Source organism: Notothenia rossii (genome assembly GCF_949606895.1).
Source record: "Notothenia rossii genome assembly, chromosome: 3".
NCBI classification, from domain to species: domain Eukaryota; kingdom Metazoa; phylum Chordata; class Actinopteri; order Perciformes; family Nototheniidae; genus Notothenia; species Notothenia rossii.
Window position 1 is genome coordinate 37662118 of NC_136901.1, and position 18425 is coordinate 37680542.

At 39.5% G+C, this 18425-nt stretch overlaps 1 protein-coding gene across 1 annotated transcript; it reads left to right on the top strand.

The window, feature by feature from the left end:
* The first annotated feature begins 154 nt into the window (after positions 1–154).
* On the top strand, positions 155–6680 carry LOC307031670 (ras-related protein Rab-38). The gene is made up of 4 exons (XM_079668961.1): positions 155–769; positions 2747–2877; positions 3955–4104; positions 6061–6680. Exons 1-4 carry the CDS (start codon positions 577–579, stop codon positions 6256–6258), a joined length of 672 nt encoding a protein of 223 aa, XP_079525087.1. The 5' UTR covers positions 155–576; the 3' UTR covers positions 6259–6680.
* Positions 6681–18425: the final 11745 nt, after the last annotated feature.

Sequence of the window (18425 nt, forward strand, 5' to 3'; positions counted from 1 at the left end):
CAGATCCTGAAACGCAGACTCACACTATGGTTTTGGGGGGTGTGGTCGTTCTCTCTCCAGCTGTCAGTCTCTCAGCCCAGTTTGCTCTCTGGCAGTAAACCAAACAGCAGGAGATGTGCACACAGACCGCAGGCTGAGCAGATAACACTGAAGTCTTTATCTTTCACTTGGACAGGACACAACAGCAACTTCTCCTTTTTTCTCTTAAACTTTTTAGCACTTTTTGAAATGTCTCTTGACGATTTGCTTGGACTGTACGATGACAAAACGACACCTTGAACCACATTTGTACAGGTTTTTACATCTGCAGGACCCAAGACTCTGATAAAAGCGACTTTCAGAGACATTTATGGATAATATGTCCTCTCAACATTTTTATTTCTAATATTATTTCTGCAAAATAGTTCCCTTTTAAAGCAGTTTTCTTTCCAGCGTCAAATATTGCACGTATTACTCAGTTTTGCAGCATCCACTGCAGTATTCTGCCTCTCAGTGACCAAACCCTTCATGCGAGTCCCATAATTGGAGACATCACCGTGCCATCCCACTCAGCGCGCGTCCTCGCCCGGAGCAGTAATGCAGCACGAGCGCCTGCTCAAAGTCCTGGTCATCGGAGATCTAGGAGTCGGTAAAACGTCCATCATAAAGCGATACGTGCACCAGGTGTTCTCCCAGCATTACCGCGCCACCATCGGGGTGGACTTCGCCCTGAAGGTGCTGACCTGGGACCAGGGGACGGTGCTTCGTCTGCAGCTGTGGGACATCGCTGGTGCGTAAAGATGACCGTGTGTCTGCAAGTGAGATGTAATGCTTGTGTGTTGAACTAGGCAGAAAAACGTATTTAAACAATAGCTTGTATTCACAGTTTATTTGCATGCTCAAACAGTTTCAGGGCATATACCAATATCCAAACTTGTTGTAAGGTTGGGTCAAGTTTAATAAAATGGTATCATGGTTAAATATAACTTAATTAAGAGAATAATACACTGTCATTTACCACTCGTAAAGTTGACTTATCAGCATGCAGCATGCTTCTGCTTTGTAAATAATACTTGTAGTTGCATAAATGGTCAATATCATGAAGTTCATTTTTTTACAGGATTTGAAGCATTTAAGATGTATTTTTGTATACAAGTTTATTTTTGATGAACAGATTAATTATTTAGTCAGTAATTGGTACATGTATTTTTTTAAATGCGGTCACAACTTGTCAGCATTATAGGTGATTTTTTCAGGTAGCACAAGGGAATTCTGTATGAAAGTGGTTATTGTAAGACGTTTTGGATTTGGATTTAGGCGCAGCAAATAAATGGCAAGCAAAAAGCTGATCCTCACTATAACTATAGTGTCCTAAATTAAAGCTTTGTCACATCATTAATGCTTCTTTTGTCACCTTGAGGTTAATCGAGTATCAACATTGAACTGTACCGGTAAAATTCAACCTAGAACACAAACACACATCCAGTAAACTGCATTTTCTCACAAGTTGGCTGCATCTTGCTGACATCTTCCAACGATGATGATGCATGATATGAAAAGAGACCGCCTACCAAATGTGGTTAACCTCAGTTTCTGCAGAACATTTCTTTTTTTAACTCTACCCTCCAGTAAACAATTACCTTTCAGACTAGCCATTTTGAAAGAAAAGCTATTGTGTTCTGCTTATCAAACCCACCATTCCTCCCTAATTGCATGTAATTGGATGTTCTCTCCCTCTCGTCTCACAGCTGTTTCACACACTTGCTGACTGTCTGGATGTTGAACATGCCCGCTGATAAGAAACATTCATTTACATAAAGACTTCCATCTGCTGGACTTTAGACCAGTAATGAATTCACACTGAAGTCCTTGCATAGCGGGCGTTTAAACAGTGGTACATTATTCTCGTGCTTTAAAGTGATAGTAGTATCATTGTTTTGTGTTTCGATGTTTATTCGGGTGAAGTGAAATGAAAGACAATAAGCTTCTAGTGGCAAATTCTTACAGTAGACAATCCATATTTGTTTTTATAAAAAGACAATCTCTATAAACATACATGTTTAACTGTATTTGAACCACAACTTTACAGTAAACCAAAAGATAAGATCGAGCGCTTTCAAACTCACGGTGGACAAAACCCTAAGTACAACAAATATATGTAAAATATACAGCTATTAGTTGTTTTATTGTGTGTTCAGCTAGTGGTGCAGATGGTGTAGAATCTGACTTTACAGATTTTATGCTTAAACTTGTTGCTAATAAAATAGGCTAATCCCAATGTTTTGATGTAAGAAGTTATTTGATCTAGAAAACACACTTAGACCTTATGAACTTTCATTTTGTTGGGTTGTAGGTGTTTGAACCAACCTTATGTCTTTACAAGGTGTGTGGAGCCACAAAAGCAAAACAATATGCCATATAATCTTAAACTGTGACTGATAGTGATCAAATAGCATCATTAAGAGTCTAATTACACTCTCTCAGAAAAAGATAACATCTGCTGTTAGGCATGCAAGTCAGAGGCTGTTTTCTTTTTGTGTCAGCTGTGTTTTGCTGCGTAGGTCATGTGCGTGGGTGCGTGCGTGTGTATCAGATGCTCACTTGCTGATTCACCACTCTATTGGGATCATGTGAAGGAAGTTAGGGAGCAGGATAGAGGCTTATTCACTTATACACACATGTGGCCATACACATACTTGCACGCAACAAAAGATGCATTTTCTCAAGTAATTATTGTGTTATCGTTCTTCTTCTACTTCTTTATTAGGGCAGGAACGCTATGGCAACATGACCCGGGTGTACTACAGGGAGGCGGTCGGGGCCCTCGTCGTTTTCGACATGACCCGACTGTCCACGTTTCAGGCTGTCCTCAAGTGGAAAGGAGACCTGGACTCAAAGGTAAATAAGAAAATAGGCATTTTAGTTTTGTTAACTTTAAAATTGTGTTCCAATACAATCACTAATTAACAGTTAAAAGACACAAAAAAGGAATATTGCTGAAATGTCACCAATTCCCAAATACATTCATTCAAATGAACTTACAATTTCGTGGTTTTTCTCTCTATTATGTTTGCACTACCTACATTTTGACGTGGTTCACTTATTCCAGGCTGGGATAGCTCTGGGCAAAAATATTTTGAAAAGAACTACATGAACAGGAAAGTGTGCAAACCATCCTGCTTTTTTATAATTCCCCATATTCTGTTTTACACACAGATACAGAATAATACAAAAAGGGTTTTAAGTCCTTCAAGCCTTCTGATAAGCTGAAACATCATTTAAGGAAACTTTCTTGAAATATCTGTGTTTATCAAACATTCACTTCACCTTCCTTTGTGAAGAACTCGGAGGTGTTTGATTAACAAAACAAACACATCTTGGTGCAATTTTCCTTTCTTTTAACACTGTGAATGTGCTGTTTTGTTTCAGTATCTTCTCTCCCCTCTTCTTTTACTTCTGCTTCAGTCATGACTAGCCAATAAACCAGGAAGTCTTTTTATAACCTCCACAGACAAAGCAAGAACTAGTTTTACTGCATTGTAATCTGCAACAGGAAGCTTGTGTTGGATTTTTTTTTTTTTACATTACCTACAGTTGTGTTTTTCCTAAGCATTTTATCCCATGGTAAAAGTCAATTGAAGTTTGAATATGTAAAAGTCACTTCCCCTTACCTGACTTGATTGTCTGCTTCTCGCAAATTCAACAGTAAACATGCTAAATAGTCGTGTAAAAATAAACATGACCTCTCCTTCCTCAATAAAAACAGTCCAGCCTCACAAAGACCAAAACTAATGGTGCATTCAGGGACTCTTTATCAACTCAGTAAGTCAACATTTCCAGGTTTATAACCCTACTCTCAAATGACGTGTTCAGATACCTGGGTGAACAGACTGCCAGTTGGTTTATATTAGTGGTTAAAGAAAAACTACTGACAAATAATCAAAAAATAATTATAATTTACCTTTCTTCCTATAGGTTGCCCTGACCAACGGAACGCCGGTTCCTGTCGTCCTATTGGCCAACAAGTCGGACCAGAGGAGTCAGGGTCTGTGCCCCAAGCTGCCCAAAATGGAGAAGTTCTCCAGAGAGTACGGCTTCGTGGGCTGGTACGAAACCTCCGCCAAGGTAACATGTGACTGATTTTTGTGTTTATGAATCCTACAAATATTGATTCGACCTGAAATAAGTCTCTATTGCTCTTGGTTTTTGTCTGTTCTCTTTGTAAACACATTTCACAGCGGAGTATTTTCTAATTAAGATCATTTTAAAGCTGTGTTGTGTGCAAAAGTCACCATGCAAGCCTGTCTCCGCACACAACAACTTCAGGTCACATAACAGCCATTTACTCTTATTAAATGGTAATGTCTTCTAAATACAAGCGGCTCCCTTTCGTGGATGCCGATGCCCTGTAACATGTTGACGTGCTGCAAATAAAATTAGCCACACTAAACTGGGAATTCAATTAGCAACACCCAGAGACTGTTAGTGAAGTTAAATGGTGGACAAGGAATTTACTTTTCTGCAAATGTTCTATTTGATATTTTTTTATCTTCAATGTATTTATATTTCAAACTACAAGATTGAAGCTTTTTATGGAGCGCACGGAAAACCTTTAAAGCCTCAAACTTCTTCTTCACAGAGAGGACTTGTTTAAGTGGAATTAATACAACTAATAAACCTGAACACATCTTGAAGCAATTACCCAATATTATTTTTGGTATTTTACAAAGCTAGTTGGTTATATATCTACTGTATCCAACACATTGTACGTGATAGGCTAAGGGGCGGGACATCTCTAAAGAGATTGACCAATCACAACAGAGCCGGCCAGCTAACCAATCAGAGCAGACTGGGCTCTGGTTTCAGACAGAGGGTGAAAAGAGGTGCTGCAGCACAGGCAGTATGAGAAAAATGAAGAGCTTTTTGAACATTAAAGCATGGAGACATGTCACAGTAGAGGCACTACATACTGATATACACCTGAACATCAGTAGGAGAGGACTCTTTAAAGTAGAGACACTACATACTGATATACACCTGAACATCAGCAGGAGAGGACTCTTTAAAGTAGAGGCACTACATACTGATATACACCTGAACATCAGTAGGAGAGGACTCTTTAAAGTAGAGACACTACATACTGATATACACCTGAACATCAGCAGGAGAGGACTCTTTAAAGTAGAGACACTACATACTGATATACACCTGAACATCAGCAGGAGAGGACTCTTTAAAGTAGAGACACTACATACTGATATACACCTGAACATCAGCAGGAGAGGACTCTTTAAAGTAGAGACACTACATACTGATATACACCTGCACATTAGCAGGAGACGACTCTTTAAAGTAGAGACACTACAAACTAATATATACCTGAACATCAGCAGGAGAGGACTCTTTAAAGTAGAGACACTACATACTGATATAAACCTGAACATCAGCAGGAGAGCACTCTTTAAAGTAGAGACTCTACATACTGATATACACCTGAACATCAGCAGGAGAGGACTGTTTAAAGTAGAGACACTACATACTAATATATACCTGAACATCAGCTGGAGAGGACTCTTTAAAGTAGAGACACTACATACTAATATATACCTGAACATCAGCAGGAGAGGACTCTTTAAAGTAGAGACACTACATACTGATATACACCTGAACATCAGCAGGAGAGGACTCTTTAAAGTAGAGACACTACATACTAATATACACCTGAACATCAGCAGGAGAGGACTCTTTAAAGTAGAGACACTACATACTAATATATACCTGAACATCAGCAGGAGAGGACTCTTTAAAGTAGAGACACTACATACTAATATATACCTGAACATCAGCAGGAGAGGACTCTTTAAAGTAGAGACACTCCATACTGATATACACCTGAACATCAGCAGGAGAGGACTCTTTAAAGTAGAGACACTACATACTGATATGAACCTGAAAATATGTCAGGACCTCGACACAAACTGATGAACCCAAACGCACGACCCAGAGACAAAGTCTTGAATATAAAAAGAAGTATATTTTCATAAAGCAATAAAGCCCCTTTAACCCTCCACCTCTCTGCAGGACAACACCAACATTGACGCCGCCATCACTTGTTTGGTGAAGAGCATCATGAAAGCAGAGGATGAGAAAGCCTCGGCGGGCAAAACTGAACCTGAAGGCAGCGTCCTGGTTCTTCCGCACTTCGACTACAACGCCAAGGAGAGTAAACTCAGTGGGTGTTCAGGATGCTCCTCGATCAAAACCAGAGACAACGACTGAAGGAGGGACGTCTTTAGCAAGAGACTGAATGTTATTGTGTTGAAGGGTTATTATGTTACAAACATGCATCCACTCTCTGCCTCCCTTTGTCCTCACTAAGCACTTCTTCAGAGAGGAAACAGTTAAGCAGTTTGGAATTCTTCAGAAAAATCAATTAAAAGATCATGTTATTATTCTATTTTCATAACAGAAACGGAGACCGACATTTGTTCCACTGTTGAGAAACCCTTAGTGTTTATAAAGATATTTTAAGATTTGTATATAGCACAGTAACATCTTTAATGTTTGAGACTGATGGATTTGTTATATAATGACATGTTTTTATTATTTGATGCTAATTTTCTAAAAATGTATGCTTTATTTTTAGCTTCAAATAAAAAAACAATTAAATTAATATTAAAAATTGACTTTTTACAACCGTCTTTCTAATATTATGTCTAGCGTTTTTTCTGAACACTGTGCCACTTTTTTGATGCCAGACTTATTAATATGTTGGTCTAGTTAGCATCTTTTTAAATTTGTTTTCAGTATATGTAATGTAAAAAGTGTTGATTCCATTGTTCATGATCTCACAGTGTGTAATAATGGTCATGTTAGCCAAAGGTAGGGTAGGTATTAGGTAAGAATGGAGAAACCAGCTCGAGTGCGCTAGAATTTGAAAATACACAACCGGAAAAAATGTGCCTCTTCCAAGCCCATCCTCCAACACACACGAACGCGCAAATGACCAATGAGGGCACGAGATAAGTTTGTGCACGAGATGGAACGCTGACAGGCAGGTAGGCCATCCAGTTATTTTAGCCGGGCCGGCTCAAATGATTGGTCGTGCTTTTTACGGCGCAACGGCTTCCACAGATGACATTTTTTTATGTATTTATTGTCAAAGCATTTAATATATTCATTGCTATCGGGATGTTAAGAGCATTCCATGGAATATAACAAGAAGTGTTTCTGAAGTGAATTATCTACCATACCTTTAAGGAGGTTCATCATGAGACGAATAACAAGGAAACAGTGACGTCTCGTGGTGATAGGGAAGATCTCCATGAAGCCTTCAGTGAGCCGATGGAGGACAGACAAGGCAAGTTCATTATTTTTTCCTTTTTCTAAAAAGTGCACTAAGAATTTTCACACCTGATCCCAAAGATGTCAGCTCAGCCTTTCTCAGGGAGCAGAAGTCTTTTTAAATCTTCGCTGACAGCAGGTGGTGAGATGAGTTGTTCAGAGAGGTGTCTGACTGAAAATGTCACAGCACTTCCACACATTCAGGCTAGTTTCACATTCTTTCAAGTCCTTCAATAATCAACATAAGTATGCTCATTCAAATGTATGTAATGTGGTCTTTGTTATCGGACCTCGCCTCCATACTGCCTGCTAAAAAAATGTACTTTGAATTTAATCTGAAGTTAATTTCAGGTTTAAGTGAGTCAAGTGAAGTGTGTATTCCAATTTAATTGATTAATTTAATGCAGTCTTTTTAGTAAAAATACCGATTTAGTTTGGAACTTTCTGTCATATCTCAGCACGAAAAATCAATCAATCAATGTTTATTTATATAGCCCAATATCACAAATGTTACATTTGTCTCAGTGGACTTCACAGTTTGTACAGAATATCAGTATGACAATACGACACCCTCTGTCCTTAGACCCTCACATCGTACAAGGAAAAACTTCCAGAGAAAACCCACAGTTTAAAGGGAAAAATGGGAGAAACCTCAGGGAGAGCAACAGAGGAGGGATCCCTCTCCCAGGACGGACAGACGTGCAATAGATGCCGTGTGTAAATTGAAAAGATAATACATTTGCAACATAGGTAGTCCAAATGTTTGGAAATGCATGTGTGTATAATAGGAAGATGAATCCACGAGTATGTCCATCCAGGACTTATGATCCAGGACCACAGCCACGACTCAAGAACCAGGACTCGCAATCCATGACACAGGACCGCAGGATCATCCATGACTCCGGATCCCGGCGTATATAGACACCAAAAAGAAAGAAATTTGGGGAAGCTGGGTTAATCGGAACATGAGAGTACACAGGTATAGACAGAGAGAAGGAAGAAGTAAGATGTCCCCCGACAAACTAAGCCTATATCAGCAAAACTAGGGGCTGCATCTAATCAGCCCTAACTATAAGCTTTATCAAAAAGGAAGGTCTTAAGCGCACTCTTAAAAACGGATAGGTTGTCTGCCGTCCGAACACAAACTGGAAGCTGATTCCACAAAAGTGGAGCTTGATAAGAAAAGGCTCTGGCTCCCACTGTACTTTTAGAGACTCTAGGAACAACCAACAACCCTGCATTCTTGGAACGCAATGCCCTAGTAGGACAATAGGGTATAATGAGTTCTTTAAGGTAAGATGGCGCCTGCCCATTAAGGGCTTTGTAGGCGAGAAGAAGAATTTAAAATTCTATCCTGTGTTCTATAGGGAGCCAGTGTAAGGCAGCCAGAACAGGAGTAATGTGGTCCCTTTTCCTAACTCTGGTTAGTACACGAGCTGCAGCATTTTGAATCTGTGGAAAAACAGTGGAAGTGCAAAAAAAACAGTGGAAGTGCAAAAAAAAGGACTATAACTTAAAATAAATACCAACTTAAGCAAGCGCTCATCATTAATGAGATAACGTTAATTTGATTGAACTGAAAAATATACACAGGCACAGAATATATTTCACACTTTATTTTCGATTGTTTTTCGATTTTTAATAAGCCTCAAATATTTGTACACGTACACGTACATGCCCAGAAAAGAACATTACAAAACAGCCATTTATGCAATGAATCATTATACCAAAAAAAACAATATGCACTTGAGTTGCAATCTCACAGACAATCTTGTAGCTCCAAAGACTTCCGACCCATGGGACCCTATTTCGGAAAAATGATGTGAAGTCAATGGGGAGAGAAAACGTATCTTTCGATCCCGTTTGAATTGTGCCACGAATTACACTATGATGTTTGTCAATCTTAAAAAATTATTTCCATGTCAAAAACGTCACAGTTTGTCGTAAAACTGTTGAAATATAAGACAGGAAAAGACATCACTGTGGAATATAATTCATGTTGTGCTGGGATTTTAGAAAAGTGCTCTCCAGCTGTTTTGAAGCATGACTCATTTGTTGGACTAAAACGATACCTGCCTCTGCTTTTCTATCTTTTTTATTTCCATCTCATTTTGGCAAATACCCCTTCATCTTCCATCCTCTTATTTGCTGCTTTTCTTGAGATTTATCTCTGTCCTGTGCTCTCTTGCTGTCTTTCTTCTCTGAATGCGGTTGCCAGTTTCTACAGCTGTGTCGCTCTAGAGATGAAAGCTTGAAATCCAACCCTAATTATGTGGAGGATTTCTGAAAGCAGTGTGTTGCTCATCTCTTCCTGATGGGTGAAGTATTCAACTCTGCGTCCATGGGAATATATCCCCATTCACTGGTCCTGTGTGTGTTCATTCATGCAACATGTTTTCACTGTCTAACCTTGTTCTATTGTAAGTGCTTTGAATGGCAGTGATATGGCAAATGTACACTAATTAGAAAACATTCAATGATATAGGACCTTCTCTCTCCTGGAGGACAGTGTGGCTTTCTTATTTTCTGAATCAGTATGCAAAATCAAATAAATAAATAATTGAATGAGGACATATTCTGCTCATTTTCAGGTGTATATCAGTATGTAGTGTCTCTACTTTAAAGAGTTCTCTCCTGCTGATGTTCAGGTGTATATCAGTATGTAGTGTCTCTACTTTAAAGAGTTCTCTCCTGCTGATGTTCAGGTGTAGATCAGTATGTAGTGTCTCTACTTTAAAGAGTCCTCTCCTGCTGATGTTCACGTGTATATCAGTATGTAGTGTCTCTACTTTAAAGAGTCCTCTCCTGCTGATGTTCAGGTGTATATCAGTATGTAGTGTCTCTACTTTAAAGAGTCCTCTCCTGCTGATGTTCAGGTGTAGATCAGTATGTAGTGTCTCTACTTTAAAGAGTCCTCTCCTGCTGATGTTCAGGTGTAGATCAGTATGTAGTGTCTCTACTTTAAAGAGTCCTCTCCTGCTGATGTTCAGGTGTATATCAGTGTGTAGTGTCTCTACTTTAAAGAGTCCTCTCCTGCTGATGTTCAGGTGTATATCAGTATGTAGTGTCTCTACTTTAAAGAGTTCTCTCCTGCTGATGTTCAGGTGTATATCAGTATGTAGTGTCTCTACTTTAAAGAGTCCTCTCCTGCTGATGTTCAGGTGTATATCAGTATGTAGTGTCTCTACTTTAAAGAGTCCTCTCCTGCATGAGGTGTTTTTGTATGCAGATGACCTTTTGCTATATATTTCAAGCCCAACAACCTCTCTGCCAGCAGCATTATCTCTGCTAGAGCAGTTCGGTTCCATATCTGGTTACAAGCTAAATTTAAACAAAAGTATTCTGTTTCCAATCAATAGTGAAGCACTCCATTTAGACTACATAGACTCGCCATTTAAACTTGAACGTGAGCAGTTAAATTACCTTGGAGTGACAGTTACACTAACATTTAAAGATCTGTTTAAAGAAAACTTCATGACCTTATTCGGCCAGGTGAAAACGTTGCTACAGCAGTGGTCTCCTCTCACAATGTCCCTTGCCGGACGTATAAACTCCATCAAAATGAATATACCCCTGAAATTCACATATCTATTCCAGATGGTGCCAGTGTTCATCCCCAAATCCTTCTTTGTTTCCTTAGATTCCGTTTTCTCCTCATAAATATGGCAAAACAAGAAACCGCGAGTTAATAAATTACTACTGCAACGACTCAGGAGGGATGGGGGCATGGGCCTCCCCAACACTCGCCATTATTACTGGGCTGCAAATGTTCGCTGCCTCACCTTCTGGCGCCACTTCTACCTTCAACCCAACAGGCCAGCGTGGACATCCTTGGAACTAGAGTCATGTGGTGATGTCTCACTTCCAGCACTCCTTGGGTCACCAGTCAGTCAATTCTCGTCTAAGTCGATAGCTAATCCAGTTGTTCGGCATACCCTGAAAGTGTGGGTCCAGTTTAGGAGGTCTTTTGGTCACAAAGATTTCTCACTTCTGAGCCCTGTGGCTTCCAACCATCTTTTCGTTCCATCGAGACATGACTCAACCTTTCAGGACTGGCACGGGAAGGGTGTCAGTCAATTTAAGGATATGTTTACAAATAGTAATTTCATGTCTTTCGACCAACTTTTAGAGAAATACAATCAACCTAAGACACATTTATTTCGATATCTACAGGCTAGGCACTATGTGCATTCTATCTTGCCGTGTTTTCCTAAGGAACCGGATCGTAACCCTGTTGATATGTTCCTCTCCTTTAACCCAATGTCTCAAAAGGCTATGTCAACCTTATACAGAAACATCTCCACGTTGATTCAGGCACCCTTGGTCAGTATTAAGCTGGCTTGGGAACATGACCTGGGGCAGTCCCTGGATGATGACCTTTGGGACACAATCCTCACATCAATTCATAAATCTTCACTCTGTGCAAGACACTGCCTTATACAGTTTACGATAGTACATAGGGCGCATTTTTCAAAGGCTAAATTGTCCAGCTTCTTCCCAGATGTGAACCCTACTTGCGATAAATGTAAAAACAATGTTGCTACCCTCTTTCATATTTACTCGCTATGCCCCCGCCTACAGGAATTCTGAGGAGACGTTTTCCTTACCTTGTCCAACATCGTAAATCAAAAAACTAGATCCGGACCCCCTGGTAGCTATGTTTGGTACAACCACTATTGGTGTGCTGCACTTGACACCCTCAGAACGCCGCATGATTGCCTTTTCCTTGCTTCTGGCCAGACGTGCAATTACTTAAATGGAAGGACGCTGCCCCGCCCACATGCAATCAATGGCTTCGGGGCATAATGTCCTGCCTTAACTTAGAGAAGCTGCGCTTCTCAATCAGAGGCTCTGATGAGAAAAAAGACCTTGGGTCCCTTTTTGGCTTACTTTAATAAGACCAAAGTAACTTCATGTGGTTACTTGGCCCTTGACGTGAAAACAGTGTGACTCTATTGTAATATACAATAACATATATTAATTTTATATTCTCTACTCTGGACAGTGTGCTATATAATTAGTTTGATCATCCACTGGAACGGGGAGGGATGGGGAGGGATGACATCTCCAGCATAATTATTTGCTCACAATACTTTGCTGATGGTGTCTTATTTTATTTTCTGTAAAATGTATTTTTGTATGTAATGCTACATGTTTGCACAACTCACTGCATTGTGATACTGTTTTGGCCCATCTGTGGGATTTCTGTGTTGAAAAAGAAAATTAATACAAATATTTTGAAAAGAAAAGAGTCCTCTCCTGCTGATGTTCAGGTGTATATCAGTATGTAGTGTCTCTACTTTAAAGAGTCCTCTCCTGCTGATGTTCAGGTGTATATCAGTATGTAGTGTCTCTACTTTAAAGAGTCCTCTCCTGCTGATGTTCAGGTGTATATCAGTATGTAGTGTCTCTACTTTAAAGAGTCCTCTCCTCCTGATGTTCAGGTGTATATCAGTATGTAGTGTCTCTACTTTAAAGAGTCCTCTCCTGCTGATGTTCAGGTGTATATAAGTATGTAGTGTCTCTACTTTAAAGAGTCCTCTCCTGCCGATGTTCAGGTGTATATCAGTATGTAGTGTCTCTACTTTAAAGAGTCCTCTCCTGCTGATGTTCAGGTGTATATCAGTATGTAGTGTCTCTACTTTAAAGAGTCCTCTGCTGCTGATGTTCAGATGTATATCAGTATGTAGTTTCTTTACTTTAAAGAGTCCTCTCCTGCTGATGCTCAGGTGTATATGAGTATGTAGTGTCTCTACTTTAAAGAGTCCTCTCCTGCTGATGTTCAGGTGTATATCAGTATGTAGTGTCTCTACTTTAAAGAGTCCTCTCCTGCTGATGTTCAGGTGTATATCAGTATGTAGAGTCTCTACTTTAAAGAGTTCTCTCCTGCTGATGTTCAGGTGTATATCAGTATGTAGTGTCTCTACTTTAAAGAGTCCTCTCCTGCTGATGTTCAGCTGTATATCAGTATGTAGTGTCTCTACTTTAAAGAGTTCTCTCCTGCTGATGTTCAGGTGTATACCAGTATGTAGTGTCTCTCCTGGGACATGTCTCCATGCTTTAATGTTCAAAAAGCTCTCTATTTGTCTCATACTGCCTGTGCTACAGCACCTCTTTTTACCCTCTGTCTGAAACCAGAGCCCAGTCTGCTCTGATTGGTTAGCAGGCCGGCTCTGTTGTGATTGGTCAACCGCTAAGAGATGTCCCGCCCCTTATCAGCGCTAGCAAATTTCACAAAACTGTATTAGGTTATGTGAAACCAATAATATTAAGTTTAAACAAATATTATTGCTTTCAACTAACCTAAGCTATGTAAAGTCAACGTCTCCATTTTTTCTGTTTCAAAATTACATAGTGATGTCTCTCTCTGGAGGAACTTTGGGATTTTATTCTTTGCAGACCATTTACATGCACTAAAACCTATATAACACAGGAAACCCCTAAATAGCAAGGCCCCTTGAAGCATTGCAGATGTTCCCTACTCCCACTCTCTATCTATGGTTACAGTATACATATGACATGCTTGCAGCGTTTTTAACAAACTGTTTGATAATGAAATTTGTCACACACACTAATTTATCTCCTCAGAATGAACTCAAATCGCTCTGGCAATCCCTTCAGTTTTCATTTGCTGCCACATCCTGACATTGTACATATTTATTTTGGCGAACAGAATGGGAAGATAAGGGGTCATTTATTTTTGGATATTAAAAGAAGCATATTATTTATTGTTTTTCAACTCAAAAAGAAAGTTAAAAGAAATATTAACAATGGTCGGGAAGGTTTTACAAAACAATAAGTATATATAAATAATTATAATCCGGCCAGTCCCTAAATAGAAATGCACATATTAGCCTATAGTATGTTATGCAGGTTTTAACCCTTTCACGCAAAGAGGCTACTACAGTGGATAGCTTTTCAAAAGGTGTTTCATGACGGGTCTTGATGGCATAGTTGCACCGTCAGCCACTACACAGGACCGTATTGCATCATCCCATACACTGCCACTCAGTGGAAAGTAAGTGCAAGTGCATGATGCATTTCTCTAAACCAAGATGAACGACAGAAAGCCAGATGGACCAAGTCACCTGCCGATATCCTGCCAATCCTTTCATGGAAAGCGCTCCCTGCAGTTATAAAACATTTGGTAACATCAAGTAACAACTAAGGAATCATATAATTCATAAATTGTCAAAGTATTGATTTTATGTTTGCAGGAAATTACGATTATTAACCTGTCCACTAAACATGGACGTGATGCATCACCGGCTATATTTCAACAAAAATTCTTACTGTTACTGCTACTGTTCTTCTTGAAAATACTTCATTCGCGATATCTTTTTGGGCCTTAAATCAATATACTTATGCTATTATAATGTCATTTTAAGTTTGCGCATCTTTATTTATCATATTTTCCAAATGTACAAGTTTTCAGTTCAGACTTTAACGCATCCTGTCCACCTGAGTGGACATATAGCACTTTCGTTTTCTAAATTTGAAAAAACTAGATTAAAAAAAACTAAAGTTAAAATCTTGTTTGTCATGCCCCAAGACCTGAGTGAGGCTTTCATAATTCATGCATGAAAGACATTACTTTTACAAAAAAAAAAATCCACTTTTCTTTCGTAACCCTGCAGGAGCGAGCAGTTAATTATCCCTCATCTTCAGGGAGCTTTTTAATAAAGAGGAACTAGTCACAAGTGGAAGAAAAATATTATCCTGCTGTCTCACGGTGTGTGAGAGTGAGACCTGTAAGCAGCCCTTCTTCTTCTTCTTCAACTAATGTTTCTATTTCTGCTCTTTCTCTCTCACATTTTCTCTTCTCCCCCAATGCAGCTGAGTGCCATTATCAGCCTTGTGCATGAGCGTCTAAAATCACCAAGGAAGCAAGGATCCCACTGAGCCTAATGGGGGAGGAGGGGTCTCACATCGCCTGCCTGCATTAGTTGTTTTCTGTAGATTCTCAGTCGTCGATCTGAGCAGGTGCCGAAGCCGAATCCTCCAAACCTAATTAATTCCTGATGTCTTTTTGAGAAGAAATGGATTATGGTTGCTGGGATTTTCTGACGAGGAACCTGTTGCCTGTTGGAGGATTGAGCTGCAGCGATATCTCAGATTCTGGTTCTGTGAGTCAGGGGAAAAGAGCATTTTGCCACACACCATGAGATGGTTTTCCTGCAGGTTTGTGCTTCACCTCTAACATTTCTTATCTGATCTTTTGTTTGGTGGTAAGCAAGCATGCTGTGTGCTTCTTAAAGTCAGCTTAATATAAAAATGTGGCTTGTTTCTCCTGTGTTTACGATATCGAAAAGTTACATTGAACTGTTTATTAGTGTAAAAGAAGAATTCGGATACATTAAGCTTACATTTTGGACTCAAAACAAAAAATATCCTTGTAGTATTAAGATATTGATTGTCTATCTTTCTATTTGAATTTCAGAAGGGAGTCTTGTCCTTACACCTTCATATGCATTTTAAATATGCTGCTATTCTTGTCTACATTTCCATATTTCATTGAAAATATATTTTCATATCTTCTCTAATATGACATATACACCTATAACAGATTTTTAAGAAAGCCTAAAATATGTTGTTTCGTAATACCAATTTAAACCATGTGGTTTTGTCACTTTTACACAAATACGTTTATATATAATCAGGTGCTTTTTCGTTATTTCCTTTATTTCTAAGCAGGTGAATATTATGTCCAGATGCTCCCTGCCCTCAAAGTCAATCCAGTAAAAGATGAAGATGTTAAGATGTTCTGTTAAAATGGTCCTCAGTCTGCTGCTCACCCTACACTTAAGCAGAGGTGAGTTTGTTTGTAATTTAAATCCTTCATCAATCAGGACTATAATCACGTTTGATAATTATCCCCCTTGTGTTTTGATCCCTGTGGGAGTAAAGATGTTACAGTATTTTGGTACCGACATTCGTGGTTGCAAGATGATAACCCCTAATGAATTTGATGATTGACTTTTTGGACTTTTCTCCTTGTGAAAGCATGATTTTGAGTGAAATATCTCAACAACTTGTGGATGAATTGCTATAATATTCAAGGTCCCCAGGGGATGAATCCTAATAAAACTGTTGATCTGCTCTCTGTTCCTCATATACTTTTTTGCTTTTAAATGAAATGTCTCAACAACCTTTAAATGGATTTAGATTTACATTCATGGTTCCTTCAGGATTAACTGTGATAATTTGGGCAGCCCTTGCTTGATCCCAAGTCCCAGTTTATTGGTACAGACATTCATGGTTCCCAGATGATGAATCCTAATGACTTTGGGTGATTTATTTTTGGTCTTTTCTCGTTGTGAAACCAGGTTTTTGAGTGAAATTTCTAAAAACTTTCTCAACTACGGCATGGATTACCATGACATTTGTTGCACACATTCATGTCCCCCTGAGGATGAATCATAATAATGATTCTCTGACTTAACTTCTAATATGTCAAAACAATGCTTAATTTCTCTGATACTGATTTACTGTTCCTCTTATTGAATATGAAGTAGACATTTTGCTTTAGTCAGATGTCGCAACACCCATTGAATCAATTTTAGGATTCAATAGGCGCGTTCACACCAAGTACTTTTCCCACAAAGGTTCCTGAGAACTCTTTAGTTCTCATGAACTAAGTACAGATCGCGTTCACACCGGAAATTAGTCCCTGGGGGTGAATTAGGCAAATGAAGCCGCTGACGTCACTTCTTCTTCTTCTGCTTTGGGTTTACTGGCAGGCCGTAAACAACTTCGCAGCGTATACTGCCACCCAAAAATCCCCGGAGTTGGGGACTGGCTTCAGTAGAAGCTGCTGGGACTTCCAGCAGCTTCTACTGAAGCCTTCCGAGTAAACGGCCAGAACGCTGAAACCTCCTCATCTCCACCGCTCCCATGTTTTATTTTGTGTTGTCATAAGTTAGTCTCTCTGCGTTTCTGCGCTGGGCTAATGCTAATGCTAATAATGCTAATGCGAGGATAATAAAATGGCGGCTTCACAAAAGTTTTGGGGAGTTTGACGGGGCGTGGTTTCCATTCCGCCCAGCCAATCAGACACAGGAACCTTTTTCTCCCACGAAAGTCCCTGCTCTCTAGCAGGGACTGAAAAGTGGGTAAAAAAGGTTCTCTAGAACTAATTTAGTTCCTGGGACTTTTTGGTGTGAACGCAACTAAATCGTAGTTCTCAGGAACCTTTGTGGGAAAAGTACTTGATGTGAACGTGCCTATTCATGGTCCCCACAGGATGAACTGCCCTACATTCAGGTTACAGTTATACACAAATGTTTGTGGTTGCCAGATGCTGTACCCTAATCACTGTAGTGGTTGATTTGTTTGACTTTTCTCCTTGTGAAACCATGATTTTGAGTGACATGTATGTCACAACTGTAGATGTGTTTTGTTAATTAGCAAGTGTTAGGACTCTAAACTCAGTAAATGTTACACCTGCTTAAATAACCATGCGGGCATTGTCACTGTGAGCCTGTTAGCATTTAGCTCTAAGAACACTGTGCCTAAAGCCTCATAAAGCCAGTGAAGGCAGCATTTCCAGCATCTGGTGATCCCACAATAACAACAAAGACTATAACCCCTGTTACCCCCATTACAATGTACAATTCCCCACTGTTGGATGAATACATCAAATCAAATCAAGTTTTATTTATAAAGCACATTTAAAAACGATTTTTGGTCGAGCCAATGTGCTGTACATGTAATAAAAGCCCACTACAATAACATAATAAAGAAAAGACAATAATTTACAACAGAAATATAAAGCCAAAACACAGAGGAATGTCATGGTGTCGTGCTCAGCTCTGACTAGAAGGCCAGAGAGAAGAAGTGTGTCTTCAGTGAAGATTTAAAAACCCCTAGGGTCTGGGCCGACCTCACATGAAGGGGAAGACTGTTCCAGAGCCTAGGGCCAGCTGCTGCGAAGGCTCGGTCCCCTCGGGTATTGGGCACTATCAGCAGCAGCTGGTCAGCCGACCTTAAAGCTCTATTGGAATAAAGGTATTCTGACCTGGTCTGATGATGTAAGACCCCTCCCTCTGTCTCACTTCATGTAACCCTTAAAGGTCCCCTATTATACTGTTTTTCATCAATAT

Bases quoted from the DNA above. Each gene is read 5' to 3' on its own strand.
- LOC307031670 (XM_079668961.1), top strand. From the start codon at position 577: ATGCAGCACGAGCGCCTGCTCAAAGTCCTGGTCATCGGAGATCTAGGA. The intron at 770-2,746 runs GTGCGTAAAGAT...CTTCTTTATTAG, and splicing joins GCAGCTGTGGGACATCGCTG to GGCAGGAACGCTATGGCAAC. The intron at 4,105-6,060 runs GTAACATGTGAC...ACCTCTCTGCAG, and splicing joins GGTACGAAACCTCCGCCAAG to GACAACACCAACATTGACGC.